Source organism: Rattus rattus, chromosome 3 (genome assembly GCF_011064425.1).
Source record: "Rattus rattus isolate New Zealand chromosome 3, Rrattus_CSIRO_v1, whole genome shotgun sequence".
NCBI lineage: Eukaryota > Metazoa > Chordata > Mammalia > Rodentia > Muridae > Rattus > Rattus rattus.
In genome coordinates, this window is record NC_046156.1 from 222,811,364 (window position 1) to 222,831,901 (window position 20,538).

Below are 20,538 nucleotides of genomic sequence, written 5' to 3' on the forward strand. Positions count from 1 at the left end.
TTTCAGAGGAGAAGGGGAGGGAGGGAAGAATTGTGGGAGGGAGTAACTGGGAAGGGGGCAGTAAGCAGGGTGTAAAGGGAATAAGTAAAGATAAATAAATGAATAAATAAGAAAAAAAGAGTAGAAGACCTGATTAAATATGGATTTATAGCTAGGCTAGTGTTTAAGTTTGAAATCAAGTCATTGCTGACCTTTGTGTGTAGACTCCCTATTGGAGAAACGGGGTAATTGCAACCTGTATCTACTGTTATAAATGTGTACTCTTCTCTTTTGATTTGGAGGAATTATATTGGAGAATGATAATTGCTCTGTCTCTTCATGACCTTATTGAAATTTATCTATACTCTCACGATAGACTCATTTAGCCATTTTCCCCTTTAGTATTGAGTTATCTTACTAGTGATATTTTACCTAGTGTTTGACAGCAGAGTAAATATGCATAGTGGCCAATGATTGTAGTAGTGAATTGTTCACCTGTTCTGTGCTTCTAGCAGGTGCATGCACAGCTCTGCATCTGCCCAAGAGCTCTGAATTCGTGAATGAACACACACACACACACACACACACACACACACACACACACACATATACACACACACACACCCTTTATATTTTTGACTAGCTCATTGGTTGGGTACTTCCAAACCTCTACTTGGGTAGCATATACTCCCATCTGGTATTCTCGAGGTAACACTTTCTAAATCTATGTTTTATCTTTGCTGCTCTGTTTCATTCTGGGCAGCTACCTACTCCTCTACCCCAATATGGGGCTGATTTCCCTTTGCACCTACATTTAAGCTGTCTCACCCTCCTTCCTCTTCATGGCATATTCTGTCTTACACCCCTCTCAGGGCAGAAACTCTTCTTCTCCTCCCCTGCATTTCTTGCCCAGGAATCCTAAAAGTCCCATCTCTCTCACTCTGCCCAGCCATTGTTCGCTGGCTGTTTATTGACCCATCAAAAAAACAAACTGTTGTCAGGGTCCTGCGGTGGACATGTGTATTCCCATATAAGCATCAAACCCTCAACAAATGATACCCATGTTAAAAGAAATAGGTACAAGGACATGATAAAAAACATTCATAAACTTACACTTTATATTACTATTTTTGGTATTACCTACCCAAACATGTACTTCTACTGCCTAGCTTTTAATATATGTTATTTTTCATGTTTCTAATAAACATTTATTGGATGCTGTATAAATGTTATATGAATTCTAAATACAAGATCACGGATATTTCTTAAAGTGTGAAGATAACAAGTCATATCTGAAGGATGAAAAGCAAGGACTTTTTCAAGATGTCTGCAGACAGTGCTGAAAAAATAAAAGCATAATCTGTTCTTGCTTCTACTAGCTATGCTATGACAACTTAAATATAGGGGTAAAAACAGTAGATTTTAGTGCATGGAAGAATATTTTCTAGACTGCGTAATACTTAAAATCATAAAATGTATAAGTGGTTGTCTGAATCCAAGAGTGATTAAAATAAGACACTAAACTTTCTGTGACTTGAAAGTAGGGACCCGTTAATGCGTGCGCTGTTTTCTTTTTCACCTTTTCATATTTAGGGATTGAATTCAGAGCCTCATGTATGCTGACCAGGCATTGAACTATACTGTAGCCCACTTTATTAAGTATGTTCATAAAGTGTAATATATTTTTGTCACTATAAGTAGAAAAAAAAGAAAATGGAGTAAGTCAGGTACCCTTGAAGAAAGTAAGAATTATGCCAACAAAGGGAAAGACCAATTACATAGCACCAGTGGGACACATAAAATCATATAAGAAATGAAACTTGGGAGGAGAAAGCTGAACATTCAGAAGTGTGGACCATCCTGAGACCGCAGGACAGAGTGCCACTTCTGCCCAGCTTTGCCACATCCCTGGCCCAAGAGGAAACTGATAGTGCCTCTGGACACAGGAGTATAGGAGGAGTCAGCAGCAGGTAACTGTGGTTCCGGTCTGTGCCTGGAACTGTACTGAACTGGTCAAACTGCACCCAATTCCCATGGGGGAGAGAGTTGGACCCTCAGAAGTGCAGACACTCGTGAGAAAGCAGAGGAGACTACACTCTGCCCACATTCCTGACCCAAGAGGGAATCAATCACCTAGTGCCACCTGTGGCCCCTGGGTGCAGGAATCTAGGAGCAGTCAGGGGCAGTACCCTTCTGATTCCTGCTGTGCCAAGAGCTAAAAGACAGTCACCAGGAATGCCTACAAACCTGAGAGCAGAGCACTCTGTTCCCAAAAATGGCTCAAAGAAAATAGGAAAACAGGTCTACAGGCATGCTGATACTCAGGCCTACAGGAGGATCAGGCCACTGTCAGAAACAGCAAGACAAGCCGACATCAGAGACAACCGATATTCAGCAAACCTATCAATTAACATAGATGGAGAAACCAAGATATTCTACAACAAAACCAAATTTACACAATATCTTTCTACAAATCCAGCCCTACAAAGGATAATAAATGGAAAAACTCCAAAACAAGGAGGGAAACTACACCCTAGAAAAAGCAAGAAAGTAATCTCTTTGGCAATGAAGCCAAAAGAAGAGAGAAACACAAACATAATTCCACCCCAACAGCAAAAATAACAGGAAGCAACAATCACTATTCCTTAATATCTCAACATCAATGGAATCAATTCCCAATAAAAAGACATAGACTAACAGACTGGATATAAAGAGGACTCCAGCATTTTGCTCCATAGAGGAAATACCTCAGAGAGTCAAAGACAGACACTACCCCAGAGTAAAAAGGTTGGAAAACAACTTTAAAAGCAAATGGTCCAAAGAAACAAGCTGACTAGCCATTCTAATATCGAATAAAATTGACTTTTTAACCAAAAGGGATCAAGAAAAGTATGAAGGACACTATATTCATCAAAGGAAAATCCACTAAAATAAACTCTCAATCCTAAATATCTATGCTCCAAATGCAAGGCACCTACATCCATAAAAGAAACCTTTACTAAAGCTCAAAGTACATTGTACCTCACAATAATAAGGAGATTTCAACCCCATTCTCATTAATGGACAGGTCATGGAAACAGAAATTAAACAGACATAGAAAAACTAACAAGTTATGAACCAAGTCTAAATTTAATAGATATTTATAGAACATTTCATCCTAAAACAAAAGATTATACCTTCTTCTCAGCACCTTCATAGTGCCTTCTCCAAATTGAACATAATTGGTCACAAAACAGGCTCAACAGATAGAAGAAGATTGAAACAAGTCCATCACCCTATCAGATCACCACAGAGTAAAGCTAGTCTTCAATAAAAACAAAAATAACAGTAAGCCCACATACACATTGAAGTTGAACAACACTCTACTCAATGATAATTGGTCAAGGAAGAAATAAAAGAAATTAAAGACTTTTTAGAATTTAATGAAAATGAAGGCACAACATACAAAGTTATGGGACTCAATGAAAGCAGTGCTAAGAGGAAACTCCTTAGCTCTGAGTACCTACAGAAAGAAACAGGAAAGAGAAAGAGCATATAGGAACAACTGACAGCACACCTAAAAGCTCTAGAACAAAAAAGAAGCAAATACACCCAAAGAAGTAGACAGCAGGCAATAATCAAACTCAGGGCTGAAATAAACCAAGTAGAAATGAAAAAGGACTATACAAAGAATGAAGAAAAACCAGGAGCTGGTTCTTTGAGAAAATCAACAAGACAGATAAACCCTTAGCCAGACTAACCAGAGGTCACAGAGAGTGTATCAAATTAACAAAATCAGAAATGAAAAGGGAGATATAACAAGAGGATCTGAGGAATTTAAAATTCATCAGATCCTACTACAAAAGCCTATATTCAACAAAACTGGAAAATCTGGAAGGAAATGGACAATTTTCTAGACAAATACCAGGTACCAAAGTTAAATCAGGAACAGATAAACCATCTAAACAACCCCATAACTCCTAAAGAAATAGAAGCAGTTATTAAAATCTCCCAACCAAAAAAGAGCCCAGCACCAGATAGGTTTAGTACAGAATTCTATTAGACCTTCATAGAAGACCTCATACCAACACTGTCCAAAGTATTCCACAAAATAGAAACGATTGAGCACTATCACATTGCTTCTATGAAGCTATAATTTACACTTATACCTAAACCACACAAATACTCAACAAAGAAAGAGAACTCCAGACCATTTTTCCTTATGAATATCAATGCAAAAAATACTCAAATTCTTTGAAAAACAGAATCCAAGAACCATCAAAAGATCATCCATCATGATCAAGCAGGCTTCATTCAGGGATGGAGGATGTTTCAGTATGAAAATCCATCAATGTATTCCACTATGTAAACAAACTCAAAGATAAAAAACCACATGAGCATTTCATTTAAATGAGAAATCATTTGACAAAAAATTCAACACCCCTTTCATGATAAAAGTCTTGAAAAGATCAAAATTCAAGACCCATACCTAAACCTTGTAAAAGCAATATACACCAAACCAGAACCAACATCAAACTAAATGGAAAACTTGAAGCAATCCTACTAAAATCAGGGGACTGAACAAGGCTGCCCATTCTCCCTCGCCTTATTCAATATAGAACTCAAGTTCTAGCCAGAGCAATTCAAAAAAAAAAGGATTCAAGGATACAAATTGGAAAGGAAAAAGTCAAATATCACTATTTGCAGATGATGTGATAGTATACTTAAATGACCCAAAAGATCCACCAGAGAACTACTAAGCCTGATAAACAACTTCAGCAAAAGTGTTGGGGTATAAAATTAACTCAAATCAGTAGCCTTTCTCTACTCAAAGGATAAACAGGCTGAGAAAGAAATTAGTGAAATGACATCCTTCACAATAGTCTAAAATAATATAAAAATACTTCAGTGTGACTCTAACCAAGCAAGTGAAAGATCTGTATGACAAAACTTCATGAGTTTCTGAAGAAAGAAATTGAAGATCTCAGAAGATGGAAAGACCTCCCATGCTCATGGATTGGCAGGATTGATATTGTAAAAATGGGATTTTGCCAAAAGCAATTTATAGATTCAATGCAATCCCATCAAAATTGCAACTCAACTCTTCGTAGAGATAGAAAGAACAATTTGCAAATTCATTTTTAGGGAATAACAAAAAACCCAGGATAGCAAAAACTATCCTCAACAATAAAAAGAACTTGGGGGGCTCACTATCCCTGACCTTCAAGCAGTATTACAGAGCAATAGTGATTAAAATAAAAAAAAAAATCACTGTATGGTACAGAGATAGGCAGTAGATCAGTGGATTAGATAGAATTGAAGACTCCAGAAATAAACCCACACATCTATGGTCTTGATCTTTGATAAAGAAGCTAAAACCATCCAGTGGAAAAAATGGTAGCATTTTCAACAAATGGTGCTGGTTCAACTGGAGGTCAGCATGTAGAAGAATGCAAATTGAACCATTCTTATCACCCTTTACAAAGCTTAAGTCCATTTGGATCAAGGACCTCCACATTAAAACCAGAAAACACTCTAATAGATGAAAAAGTGGGGAAAAGTCTAGGCCCCATGGGCACTGGGGGAAATTTCTGAACAAACACCAATGGCTTATGCTTAAGATCAAGATCAACAAATGGGATCTCAAAAACTTCAAAAAGCTTCTGTAAGGCAAAGGATACATTAGCTAGGAAATGGCAACTAAACAGATTGGGAAAAGATTTTTGCCAATCCTACATCTGACAGAGGATACTAATATTCCAAAATATACAAAGAGCCAAGAAGTTAATTCCAGAAGACAAATAACCCTATTAAAAATTGGGGTACAGAGCTGAACAAAAATTCTCAGCTGAGGAATGGCTGATCATGGCTCAAAAAATGTTCAAGTCATCATAAAGAAATGCAAATCAAAACAACCCTGAGATTCCACCTCATGCCAGTCAGAATGGCGAAGAAAAAAACCTCAGGTGACAGCAGATGTTGGCGAGGATGTGGAGAAAGAGGAACACTCCTCCATTGTTGGTGGGATTGCAAACTGGTAGAATCACTCTGGAAATCAGTTTTGAGGTTCCTCAGAAAATTGGACATTCCACTACCTGGGACCCAGCTATAACTGTCCTGGGTACATCTCCAATGATGCTCCAACTTATAACAACAAAGACAGGTGCTCAATATGTTCATAGCAGTCTTATTTTAATAGCCAGAAGCTGAAAGAACCCAGATGCCCTTCAACAGAGTAATGAATACAGAAAATGTGGTACATCTACACAATGGAATATTACTCAGCTATCAAAAACAATGCCTTCATGAAATTCATAGGCAAATGTTTGGAACTGGAAAATATCATCCTGAGTGAGGTAACCCCATCACAGAAAAACACACATGCTATGCACTCATTGATAAGTGGCTATTAGCCCAAATGCTTGAATTACCCAAGGATGCACAGACCACATGAAGCTCAAGAAGGATGACCAAAGTGGGGATGCTTCACTCTTTCCTTAAAGGGGGAACAAAAATATTCATAGGAGGGTATATATAGGCAAAGTTTAGAGCCTGAAGGAATGGCCATTGAGGGCCTGCCCCACATGTGGCCCATATATGTACAGCCACCAAAACTAGAAAGATTAATGAGGTGAAAGTGCATGCTGGCGTGAACTAGATATAATCCCTCTTGAGAGACACAACCAGAGCATGTCAAATACAGAGGTGGCATAGCATCAAACCACTAAACTGAGAATGGGGGAATTAGAGAAAGGATTGAAAAGAGCTGAAGGGCTAAACCCCATAAGAACAACAGTGTAAAATAGCCAACAGAGCTTCAGAGACTAAACCACTACCCAAAGACTGGACAGACCCATGGCTCCAACTGCATATGTAGTAGAGGATGGCTTTGTTAGGCTCCACTGGAAGGAGAAGCCTGGTCCCTGCCAAGGTTGGACCCCCCAGTGCAGAAGGTGTTGGGGGTATGTGTTAAGGGTGTGGATGGAGAGGAACACCCTGTAGAAGGAGGAAAGAAAGGGATAAAGGCTTATGAGCAGGAGACCAGGAAAGGGGATAACATTTGAAATGTAAATAAAGAAATATATCCAATAAAAAAAGGAGAGAAAAAAAAAAGAAATGAAACTTAATTCTCAATGTAACAGATAACTGAAAGCCAATTAAGGAGGCTTTTCCACAGTCCAGATTCTTCTGTTTTTAAAAGTAAAAGTTTTAAATGACCCTGCTTTATCATTATTATATGCTAATAGAAGGGATGAGTTTGCACTAATATTTTTAAGTCAGTGCATAATGGCAAGAGAAATTTTTCTCACATTGACCAAGTACAATTTAATAGATAATGTTCTGGGACAAAATATAATGTTACAAAAAAGATCCTTTAGAAGCAAACTGTTGTAAGTACAATCCAGAAAACGACTCATTGGCTGCAGATCAAGGTGGCATCTTTCTTCTAGACATGCAGAGCAGAACATTCTTTTTGTTCTCTGCTTATAACTGTCCAGAGGGTATCATGGGGTTTTAGGACTGTGTCTGTTATTTTGGAGCAAGTGATGTACTGGGTTCTAGTTATCAGGTGCAGCCTTTGGTATGTAGTTGGATTCTGACTAGCTATTTTTTTCTGTCTAAAATGCATTTTATTTTGCTATTTTTATTTTATTTTATTCCATCCTCTGGCATACACAGTGCCAATGAGGACCACATGTAAGCATTACTAACAATTTCATAGCAATTTGCAAATTTGGGCTATAACAGGTAAAGGAGAAATCATACAACAAATATTCCTAACACTGATAAACATGTGCAGAAAAATAAATCTCAGGCACTAAAACATTAAATTATTAAGCAAAATGATCAAAGCAGTGTGTAGATCATAGAATATTACTGTGATTCTATGGCATATACATATTTTCCCAAATTCATATTTTTCTTTTATGTTTGGTATGCACCAAGTTGAAAATACATTCAGAGATCGGAGAGGTAGCATGTAAATTCGCTCAAAACAAAATGTTGCAGAGTAAAGGGGTTGGGGTGGTGGCATAACAGGTTTAAAGCTGTAGAACTGAAATCTAAGCTAGTCATTCCTAGGCATTATCTTAACATTTGATCATAGGAACATGTGAGTCATGATTTGCATGATATTTCTTCTTCTGTTAATGAAAAGAGCAACTAAGTGTCCAGTAATCTTCATAGTTAATGTCTGACTTAGGGTTGTATTGCTGGAAGAGACACCATGACCAAGGCAACTCTTATAAAAGAAAACATTTACCTAGGTCTGACTTACAATTTCAGAGGTTCAGTCTATTATCATCATGGCAGGAAGCATGGAAAGGGTACAGGCAGACTTGGTGATAGAGGAGCTTAAGTTCTATATCATGATCTGCAGGTAGCAGAAGGAGACTGGATTCCACACTAGGCAGAGTCTGAGCATAGGAGACCTCAAAGCCCTCCTACATAGTGACACACTTCACCAATAAGGTCACACCTCCTATTAGTTCCACTCCCTTTTTAGCAAACATTAAACACATGAATCTATGGTATTAAAACTATTCAAACCACCACAGCTTCTAATGTTGTTTCTCAGGCTTTTTATATTTTAATATCATGAAAAAGCAAATGATGAATTTATAAGGCATCGGGAAGTCTGGTATGTTTCTAGAGGTATCTATCTCAGGTCTCAGACCAATGTATACAGACCCTCTCTTTTAGCAAAAATGGCAGTTACTTGGTGGAGTGGAACAAAGAATTTGGAATACAATATTTTTGCCCAATATTATCTGTCACTGTGGAAATGAAACATCTGAAGTTTTCCCAATCACAGTTTGCAGGTGTGTTTGGTGGAATCATATATGGTTTAGTCCTTCTTGTGCTGTTATAAATAAGGCTGCTGTGAGCATAGTATGACATGTGTCCTTGTTATATGTTGGAGCATCTTTTGGGTATATGCCCATGAGTGGCATAGCTGGGTTCTCATGTAGTGCAATGTCCAATTTTCTGAAGAACCTCCAGACTGATTTCCAGAGATGTTGTACCAGTTTGCAATCCCAACAACAATGGAGGAGTGTTCCTCTTTCTCCACATCCTCGCCAGCATCTGCTGTCGCCGGAGTTTTTAATCTTAGCCATTCTCACTGGTGTGAGGTGAACTCTCAGGGTTGTTTTGATTTGCATTTCCCTGATGACTAAGGATGTTGAACATTTCTTTAGGTGCTTCTGAGCCATTCGATATTCCTCAGCTGAGAATTCTCTGTTTAGCTCTGTAGTCCATTTTTTAATAGGGGTATTTGATTCTTTGGAGTCTACCTGCTTGAGTTCTTTGTATATTTTGGTTATTAGCCCTCTATCAGATGTAGGATTGGTACAGATCTTTTCCCCATCTGTTGGTTGCAGTTTTGTCCTATTGATACTGTCATTTGCTGTACAGAAGCTTTGCAGTTTTATGAGGTCCCACTTGTCAATTATTGATCTAAGAGCATAGTTATTGGAGTTGTGTTCAGGAAATTTTCCCTGTGCCCATGTGTTCAAGGTTCTTCCCAGTTTCTCTTCTATCAGTTTCAGTAGGAATGGGCCTCGAATTCCTGAAGTGGTGTTGAATTTTGTCAATGCTTTCTCAGTATCTAATGAGATGATCATGTGGTTTTTTTTCTTTGAGTCTGTTTATATAGTGGATTACATTGATGAATTTCTGTATGTTGAAGCATCCCCCCATCCCTGGGATGAAGTCTACTTGATCATGATGGATGATCTTAGGGAGTGTCACTATTAGGAGGTGTGGCTTTGTTAGAGGTGCTGTGTCCACTAGGGTGTGAGCTTTGAGATCTCAGAAGCTGAAGCATTTTCTTTCTGCTTCTGTAGATCCACATGTAGAACTCTTAGCTCTTTTTCCAGCACCATGTCAGCCTGCATACCACCTTTTCCCTGCCATGATGATTGTGGACTAAACCTATGAAAATATAAGCCAGCCCCAATGAAATGTTTTCCTTTATAAGAATTACTATGATCATGGTGTCTGTTCATAGCAATAGAAACCCTTACTATGACACCCACTAATCCCTGAGCCACAAGATGAAGCCACAGAATCCTACCAGTCACAGGCCTCTGTGGAAAGCTCTGCCCTCACCTTAGAAGCCCTATATAGAGCTTGCTCAGTTCTTTGCTGGTTCTGTCATAAGCAGAGGCAGCCACTCTCCCTCTTGTGTCTTTCCCAATAAATCTCTTACGTGAGGTTTGTTGTACAGTGTGACTTTATGGTATTCCTTGGCTCCTGACTGCCAGGATACCTTTCTCTTCAGCTGTAAGACTTACACTTTCTAATCACAGTCTCTAATGCTGCTAGAAGGTGGATGTGGTGGGGGTGGGTTGTGCACTGAGGATGCCTTTCAGTGCTACTTTCAGGGAGAGACAGGAACTTCCTTCTTCAGTGTTTGGTGCCCTCTTGGTGGAGGGTTTAAAATATTATTTAGTATTAACACTTTCCAGCAACATAAAAGAAATAAATAATAGTGATTCATGCTAACATTATTGTTAACAGAACTGATACATTGTGCAGCCTTTGTAGTTGGGTATGCTTCATCTTTCTAAGACATCTACTGCTGGGCTCAGTGGGCAAGGTTTTGTGTGTGTGTGTGTGTGTGTGTGTATGTGTGTGTGTGTGTGTGTGTGTGTGTGTGTGTGTATGCTGTCCTGAGTTTGACCCCCCAAAACCCAGTAAAGAAGCTAAACTTGGGAGAGGTATGTCTGTGTTCTTCCAGAGTTACTGTTCTTCCAGAGTTCTTAATATCCACATGGTGGCTCACAACTGTGTGTGACTTTGGTTACAGGGTGATCTAATACCTCTTCTGGCCTCTGCAGACTTCAGGGATGTATGTGGCATACAGATATATATCCATGCAAAGCACCCATACACATAGAAAGCAAACAATTAAAGCTAGATTTGGCACATGCTGAGGAGGTGGATCTTTGGGTTCACTGGTCAACCAGTGTAGCCAACTTAATTAGCTCCTGGTATCATAAAACAAGGTAGATGGCTCCTAAGGACTGATACTCTGTGTCGAATCTCGTCTTCAGAGACTTGTGTACACATATGAATGAATATGCATGCCCCACCCCAAGTTAAAAAAAAGGTTTGGTGTTGTAAAAAAAATGAATCCTATTAAACTTGTAATTTTCATTATCTAAAGAAATTTCAACTTGTAATCGATGTTTAAATGTTAAAGAAGCAGTCATTTTCAAGTCTTCATGTGTTAGATATGTATATGTGTGAATATACATGTTCTCACATGTGTGAAGTGAGAGATAGAGATCAGGCATCTTTATCAGTAACTGCTCACCATATGTTTTGAGACTGGGTCATTCACCGCTTGCCAGTTTGTCCAGACTATCTAGCAAGCAAGCCCCAGGGATCCTCCTGTCTGCAGCCAGCTTTGATGTGGGTGCTGGGAATTGAACTCTGGTCCTCATGTTTGTGCAACAAGTATTTTACTGAAAGAGCCTTCACTCCAGCCCCTATGACCATATTGTTTCTTTGAAATATTTATTTTTCAATGAGGTACTAATACTACTATAATGTTCTTTTATTAATTTATCAAGCTTTTAAAATGGCAGCTGGTATTATAAAATGTCAATTTTCTTTGTGATCAAATTGTTAAAGACAATATAGGGAAAAGTGTCCTTTTAATTTTCTTTTTTTCTTTATTTCTATTTATAAAGTTTTCTTTATTATACAAAGGAATTATAAAGAATTTTTCATTTTTTAAATCTCTCAAAAATCTGACTATTTAATTAAGCAAAGAAAAATATATCTTCCCTTCATTGATGATTAAAGATATGTTTCATTCATTAGTACTAAGACTGTTTTTTAATTTTATGTGTATGGGTGTTTTGCCTGCATGTTTGTCTGCATTTTCATGACATCCATGCAGTTTTCATGGAAGCCAGAAGACAGAATCAGATGCCCTGGGACCGGAGTTCCAGAAGGATGTGCATCACCATATAGGAGCTGAGACTTGGGTTCTCTTAAATAGTAGCCAGTGTTCTCATCTGTCCAGCCTTATTATTAATATTTTTAATGACTTAAAGTATGGGTTGTAGAACTTGTCATTGCTGCTTGACATGAAATTTTCTAAAAGAATAGTAAAATTAAATAATGGTTGTAAAAGTAAAAAAAAAAATAAAAAAAATATTGGCTGACTTCTACTTGTCATCCTGTGAAAGAGTAGAATGCCATTTTAATCTTCCCTTAAAGTAAGTATGTATGTATGTATGTATGTATGTATGCATGTATGTATGTATGCATGCATGCATGCATTGTGTATGGGTGTTTTGCTTGCATTTATGACTGTTACACTTGGATGCCTGGTGCCCGTGATGGAAAAAGCCGGTGTCAGTACACTAGGACCGGAGTCACAGATACATGTAAATGCCAAGAAGTCAGTGGAGTAGCTCTTTTAGGACAGCAGCCAGGTTTACTCTTATTTATTTTTGTACTTTCATTATCAAATGTTAACATGGAGCAAAACACTGAAGACCAAAACAACTGAAGTAGCCACTTCCTACACTATCCCTCTCCCTGAGGAGTGAGGGAGTGGGGCTGGGGGTCAGCCTCAAGATTTTGGGGGTGGTGTGAAGTTTAGCAGGTGTATTTATGCTTAGTTTCTTCCCTGGTAAGCCTGTGTCGCCTGCAAGGATGTATTGAGATTCAGCAGATAATTACTTCCTACTTTTGTTAACTGTGTAGATTTTGTCTATAATAAGAAACCAAGAGAAAGAAACTATTTGAAGCATCAGCGTGGGATGTGAATTCTACCCATAGTAGGGTCTAGTGATCCCCAATTCCTCTTGGCCCCACATGAGGTATTCTCATTTAACTCCAGACAGCTAGAATTCATTTAAGCTATTACCTATCACAGAGGAGATGGCATCTCAAAAAACTAGTTATAAATCCTTCCTCTCTAGTTAGAAATACTTAGAATAACACAACAGAAATAGGTTTACTTTCAGCTCAACTAATTTCTAATAGTTACAATTCTGTTTGGATTCACTTTGTTTACTACTCTAATTGTCCTTTAACCTGGGAGAGTGGAGCCTGAAAATGAGGCGCACTAAAGTGTTTATTCAGAGCATCAGAGAGTTTATACCCTGAGGGTTAAGAAAGGTCACATGAGTAAAGTTCTCATGAGTTCAGGCTGTTTATAATCACAAGAAGAAGCTTCATATGGTAAAACGGGTTTTTCCATAGAGGAATATAAGCAAATATCAACAACTGTAGTGAGAAATCAAACTAAACTCATTCTTGTCCAAAAGCAGCGTCCAACAACAACTCCGTGTTCATGTTTTTGAAGAAACATGACTCTACATTCACAAGATTCTTGACAACTCTTCTTGGAGTTTTCCCACAAGCGCTCAGAATTTTCTCTGCAAAACTCCAACTGCATTCATTCATGGACCCTGTTCCAACACCACATAATCTTCCACCCCACCCCTTCCTCTTTGGAATGAAGAACCAAAGTGTCTGATAGCACCCTGGTTAGTCTTGATCTCATTGTGTGGCCTAGGGTGATTTTCAACTTTTGACTCCTCTCCTCAGTGCGAGGCTATAGGCCTGGGCCGCACTACCACTCCAGGAGAAGGGTTCAGGAAGTACTAGGCAGAAGCCCAGGGCAAGCAGTCTACCAGCTTTGCTCTACCTCAGCCCAAGAAATGGAAAGTCTTATTATAATTATAAATAATATTTATATCAACAAACATTTATACAATGCTTAATACCTGTGGGTGGAATTCTGTAAGAAAGCTCAAGCTTTATTGCTAGAAAATGCCTTGTGGTTTAATAAGGGCTGAATAAATACATATTGTTCTATTCTAGGGCCTGGAGCTGAAATCTGTGAACATTTGCCACACTCAGAAAAGGTTGGTTTATGTAACCAAGATTGGCTTTGTGGATTGCAAATTTAGATGTTTAAAAATCATGTTCATTAAAGTTTCATGTGGATTTAGACTCTCCTCTAGGCATAATCTGACTAAATCACATCAATAGCTAGAAACCTGTTCTCTTTTTGTAAGTTTTAGGGGGCCATGTTGATACGGGTTTTTCATTTTTATCCCTGGCTGTCCTGGAACTCACTCTGTAGATAGACTGGACTGGCTTTGAACTCAAAAAGATCTACTTATTTCTGCCACTAGAGTTCTGGGATTAAAGGCATGCACTACCACCATCCGGCTATAATATTTTTGAAACTATAATATAATTACATCATTTATCCTACCTTTTTCTCCTCCAACCTCTCCCATGCACTCTACTTCCTCTCTCAAATTCATGGCCTCTTAAAAAATTGTTTTTACCCTGCATATATATGCAGGCCTATAACCTCCAACACTCAGAAGGTTCAGAAGTTCAAAGTGATGTGTGTATGTGTGTTCCCGTGTATATGTTACTATTGCTTAGTTTGCGTAATGTTATCCGTATGTGTCTCAGAGCTGACTCCCTGGGAAAGATCATTTCTTCTAGTCTTGCATTTTCCAGTTGTCTGTCTTTCCTTGTGTAGGGTTGAGAACCCACAAGCTATCCTTTTCCATGTTAACATGCACAGTGGTGTCATCATCTCTCAGATCTTCTTGGTGAGACTTTCTGGGTGTAGCTCCTCTGACATTCCTAGGAGACACGAACTCACAGCAAACTCCCTGGTCCTCTAGCTTTACATCTTCCTTCCATCTTTCCGCAATGATCCCTGAGCCTTAAGTGCAGTTGTTGGCATGTAGATCGATTGGTTGGGATTGGGTACACACAATCTCTTGTTCTCCACATTTTAATCCATTTTGTTTTCTATAATTGTTCTCCTTTTGTTGCAAAGAGAAATTTTTGATGAGGGGTGAGAATTATAAATATTTATAATTTTAGGAATCATGCTGGTTTAGTAAAGTGGCAGGTATAGTTTCTTGTTTGAGATCCATGACTCACTAGCTCTGGATAGTCTTCTAGGTTTCTAGTACCAGGGAACTCTTATTGAACAAGTCTTATGTCCAACTAGAGAGCTCTTGGTGGCCACCAGTGCCTGAATGCAGGTACTGTACCCTTAGGGTTATTGTGCCCTACTGGTCTTTGCTGTGGTTCATAGGTGTCATAGCTGAGTAGGATTATTAGTTCCTTTCCTGCCTTGTAATGTGCATGGTACCTTCTGGTGCAATGAAAGGTATTCCTCAGGAGGAAAAACTTTGTCTCAAAATCTGTTCGTGTATATATTCTTCTGCTCTTTAATAATCTTGGTAATTTTTTGATCTGTGTTCCTTACTATGATGGAGTGTAACCTTTTTGTTTTTAAGGTTAACCTCATTTCTTTAATATCTCAAGCTTGTGTTCTCATTGTCTTGTTGCTAATGTTTTTCAGTGACCTGCTTTGTCTTTGTTTTCCACTTGGAGCTCTGAATTGACTCTGCCCACAGTAAACTCAAATCCTCCTTCAACATACCAAGTAGCTTCGTACCTTCTAGGCCCGCCCTATCTTCTCTGGTTACATCATCTGCTGTGCCTCTTCTATATCTAGTTTCCAAGCGCTTTTGCTGAACTTATAAGCCAGAGGGCAGGAAAGTAGAGTTAAAATTTTGAGTGGATGTGTCTTCAAAGGCAGCTCTGGTTTGCATCTATAAAGTACTGACAGATAGATGTTTCAAAGAGTTATTGTGAGAACCAGGAGCAATGACTTCTGGCCTGACACCTAGTTGTGTTTGAATAAATATATGTTGTGATTTCCCTTCTTCATAAGTCATTCATTCATGCCTCAAGTTCTTCCTTTCCTTTGGACCTGTGGCAGGTAACTGGTAAAATTGATTAAAGTAATTACTTCTTTCACTGGTTATACCAATATTTCCTAATAGATCATCCTGTAAAAAAACTTTTAAAACCTTTGGGGAGCATTGTATCTTAGAACTTTATATGTTTTAAAACATTTGTGGGAAAGAAACTTGATTAATTTTTCTCACATCAAAGTATTTTCAGAAAAATCAGTAAGAGTCTGTTGCCTCCCTCCCCTGAAGGTTCCTCTCCCTCCCCTGAAGGTTCCTCTCCCTCCCCTGAAGGTTCCTCTCCCTCCCCTGAAGGTTCTCTCCCTTCCTGAAGGTTCCCCTCCCTTCCCTGAAGGTTCCCTCCCTTCCCTGAAGGTTCCTCTCCCTTCCCTGAAGTTTCCCCTCCCTTCCCTGAAGGTTCCTCTCCCTCCCCTGAAGGTTCCTCTCCCTCCCCTGAAGGTTCCTCTCCCTCCCCTGAAGGTTCCTCTCCCTCCCCTGAAGGTTCCTCTCCCTCCCCTGAAGGTTCCTCTCCCTCCCCTGAAGGTTCCTCTCCCTCCCCTGAAGGTTCGTCTTACATATTATTCCTAGTACACCTTAGTGTCGTGAATTTAAAAAACATAAAAGGACTAAATAGCAGGGGACTCTTAGGATGTGACACAAATAATGGGTAGGAGCCATTTCTTAGATTTCTTAAAGAAAATGATAGCATTACAGATAAATAAAGGTATTGTATTAGGTTCTGTATGCTATAAACATGGGATAAAATGGTGCTCCATAGAATATATGGATTTTTTACTTCTTTTGTTCAACTTAGAGCAAATTAATAACAGTCTTAGAGTCTGGCATCCTGCCAGAGAGGTAGTAGACACATTTTGGGGGAGCAGCCAACGTGACTGAAAACCATGAATTTCAATCCCTATAACATACATATTTTCCTGAGCAACATAGTAGCTAATTGGATAGCAACTCTAAAAGTAATTCTAATATTGGACACTCAAGCTGTGTGAGAGCAAGTACAACCTGATACGGTGTTGCTCTTGAAAAAAACTCCCTGAGAAAGTTGTGTTTTATGTTGTTGTCGTTGTTGTTTAAAACAACAAAAACTGAGGGTTATTAATTTAGAGTCAGGATTCATAAAATATGAAGACTTGCATCTTCATTTCTGTCTCCCTTTCTGATTTTCTGTTCTTTCCTTATTCACATTTGCATATTCATTCACAAAGGGAAGTGGTATCAATTTTATAATTGTATGACATAGAAATATTTGGCAAGAATTTTATATCCCTACTTAAGCTGTGACATATTGAGGTCATTTGTTAATTTAACTAACTAGAACATCTGTCTCTTTTATTGGGACAGATAATTAAAGCTTAGTTGAAGATATAATTTGTCATCTGTGATCCAGCCAGTGTTTCTCTTAGTCCATTTAACCACTCTTGGTTAAATATTTAACCATGTATTCAGGCATTATTGATTTCATACAGGAAAGTAATATGGATGAAGTAGAAATTTGGTAAAAGTAAATTATCAAAATGAGTTCTAAATCTAACTTTTAATTTTAACTATTGCTTTGTTTTATGTAACACACAGGAACTAAGTGAAAACTCAGATTCCCCTGAAGTTAGTCTTCTCTCAGGGACTTCTCTTATGGCATCTGATTTGGTTACCTTAAAGGAGCAATTAACCGAGCCAGTGAAGACCTTAGCAGTACCAAACACATTTTCTGAGCCTGGAAAGAAAGTAACACTGACCTTGACTTCTATAGAAACCAAAGATGAAGAAAGCTCTCTTGAAACATTTGTGTCTGCATTAGAAAAGTTACTAGAATCACCAGAATATACCCAAGAAGAAAGACTGCTTGAAATAATGAATGACTTCAGTCCTCAAGAGTTCTTGAACTCATTGAGCAATTCCATGAGTTCTGTCCCTTCGAGTGCCTTGTCAGCAGGCGATAGAGATGAACTAGGAAACAAGGCTGGTGCTGTGTTGCCAGCTCAATTGCTGGCAGCCATCAACACATTGCCAGGTGCTGATGTGGGACCCATCTGTCAAGGACAAGAGAGAAGCAGCAGTGTTAGTGGTGGAAATGGATGTTTAGAAGTGCAGCCTGCTATGTCTCAGAAAGATGAAGATTGTACACAAATAGCACAGGTGAATTTGCTACCCTATTATTTAAATAGTTCAGGTTGTCCAGGTGGTGGAACAATCATCTATCAGTAGGACAGGTGGTTATACACAATATGAAAATCTGAAGCTAATTTTTATAGTGACCTGTAACAACCTTTATTGTGTTACATTCAAATCATCTCACCAATTACCAACATCTGGAAGATACTGGGGAAAGATAACATTCATACATAGATTGATCCTTTCAGAAGTACTAGGGTAGAGTTTATAAGCAATTAAGTTAAAATTATTTTCTCCCCAACTTACATAAGAAGGCATATCATTAGGGTTTGGAACAATAGGAAAGAATTTTTTACCAGAAATTTCTCTTTGTTTAGAATATTACTATATTTACCTGAGTACAGAGTAGTTAATGAGCCCTGTAATTGGATATGGAATAATCTGGGCTACTAGGTATGGAGGGAAGAATCAAGCCTTCTTTAAGCCCTATTTGGAATACAAGTAAAATGCCATAGCCTGTGGTTTTAGAATTCCTACAGCATTATGCCAGGAGGCCCTGTAGATGTGTAACAGGTGCCAAGTTCTCTTTTCATGTTGACAGTTTTTATTATTATTATTATAAAATTAATTAAAGGCAAGTATGGTGGTGTGTACTTATAATTAGAGAGGCTGAGGCAGCAGAGTTAACAGTTCAGGAGTTTAAGGCCAGCATGGGGTCTTAGTAACACCCTGTCTCAGATCAATCAAAACCAAAAAGAACATATCATTGCATTTTAAGATTGTTTAACAGAATGGTAACAAAAGTCTCCTATAGATTTACTCTCTAAATATTTTTGATAGTTTGGTGCATCTTCAATGACTTCTAGTCCATGTAACTTTATTTTATTCAAATGAGACTGTATAATACAGGATACATTGCAACTTATTTTTTAAATATATGTTGCTTTTATTTTTAGTGTGAAGAAACTTAGCACTTTGAAACCTTTTAGGTTATGAAATGATATATAAATGTATTATGTAAATATAAATTAATAATAATGGAAATGTAGGTTCCTTTTATTTCCTCTTAGCTATTAACAAAATATTGCGTATACATCCCCAAGATGATTTTGAGAAGACATGAGTTTTTGTTGCAGCATATAACCTGAAGTCTAGCTCAGATAGACACTGTAGGATCAAGAAACAAAAACAGAAACATTAATCAAGGAGATAGAGATAATTAAACATTTTACTGTTCTAGTATGAGAAGAAGAACTATGACTAAAATGTAGAAAATCTGATTAATATTGGTAAAGTAAATACAGGTTTTAGCAATTCTTCAAGTTTAAGATGAGAAACCTTTTAAGCAGTAGATAGAAAGGAAATTCATGGAGAATGAATCCTATCAAATACTCAGCTGTGTTTAAATTTTCAATACTTTGAGAAGCTTTGCATCTGGTTATATAAATGAGTTCAAGGTTTATGTGGTACATGTAAAGTGTAAATGTCTTCATAGAAGTGAGATCAGTAGTAGATTGTTAAGGAGAAATTGGAAGAATTCATGACATACCATTGAGCTTTGAAAGTATGGAAGTTGTATATCACCTTGTCCCTTAAATGTCATTGCTTCTGCCAAGGAAGTGCACAGACCATTGATCTGGCCTTTGTCATGTTCTTATATGGGTGCCATATTCTATATGACTTACTTCCTGCCAAATTAAGCACCAAGGGAACCTTATATTTTCCTCTGAAATTTAAAGTAAAAATTGATAAAAGTAATTTGAAAGTCTTTCCTTTATTTATTTATTTCCTTTTACTGCCCCAGGTCTCCCTATGAAGTCCAAGCTGCTCTTAAACTCAAAATTCTCTTGTGTTAGATTTCCAAGTGCTGTGAGTGTAGACATATGTCACCAAGACTAGCTACTTATGTAATTTATAAGCTTACAATCTATGTTCTTTTAAAAATATAACTATAGATTTTTCATATGTCTTCATATATGCTTTTAAATTAATTTAGTTTTAATAGAAGAGAATATAGATTTAACTTGTTCTTTTAATGTTGTAACTATTTATGGATATATATCTTTATAGAATATAGAAGACCCAAAACCATTTAGATTACAAACATTGACTCATGAAAATGCCACCTCTTATGAACTACTAAACAAAAAGGAAAATTCAGATTCCATGAAAAACACCTCTACCCAGAAAACACCTCGTGTACTAAGAAGATCATCTAGACTGGAAAAACTAAGAGCAAGCAGAGATGTGCATACAGATGTCATATTGGAGAGGCCAGAGAGGATTTTATCAGAAGCACTTAGCTGTAAGGATCGAATAAATAGCATATTTACAACTGAGAATTTCAGGTATGGTTAATTGTATCTTTTTCACCAGATGTGCTACAGATCTAACCAGATATGCTACAAATCTAACCAGATGTGCTACAGATCTAACCAGATATGCTACAGTAATTGGGTGCTGGAGGTTGTTGGAGGCTTACCCTTAAGCAAAATGCTTTTTTTGTTTGTAGTTTTTAATCAGTGCCCTATCACCCGCAAGTCCCTTTACCCCTCACACCCTACGAAGGGTCTGCCTCTTTTCCCTGCAAGGTGACTAGAGTGGATAGTGACATGCCTTCTTGGAGAGTAAAGGGGAGAAGGCTCACAATTCCCACATTTGTAAGTGGCTACACCTAATGTGATGG

General features: G+C 38.0%; 1 protein-coding gene across 1 annotated transcript in view; it reads left to right on the plus strand.

The window, feature by feature from the left end:
- Positions 1-20,538, plus strand: part of Ankrd31 (ankyrin repeat domain 31) — a 139,494-nt gene that overhangs the window by 19,805 nt on the left and 99,151 nt on the right. The window contains exons 2-4 of the mRNA XM_032897071.1: positions 13,813-13,856; positions 17,316-17,876; positions 19,923-20,200. Coding sequence (XP_032752962.1) covers positions 13,813-13,856; positions 17,316-17,876; positions 19,923-20,200 — 883 coding nt within the window. The remainder of the gene's footprint in view (positions 1-13,812; positions 13,857-17,315; positions 17,877-19,922; positions 20,201-20,538) is intronic.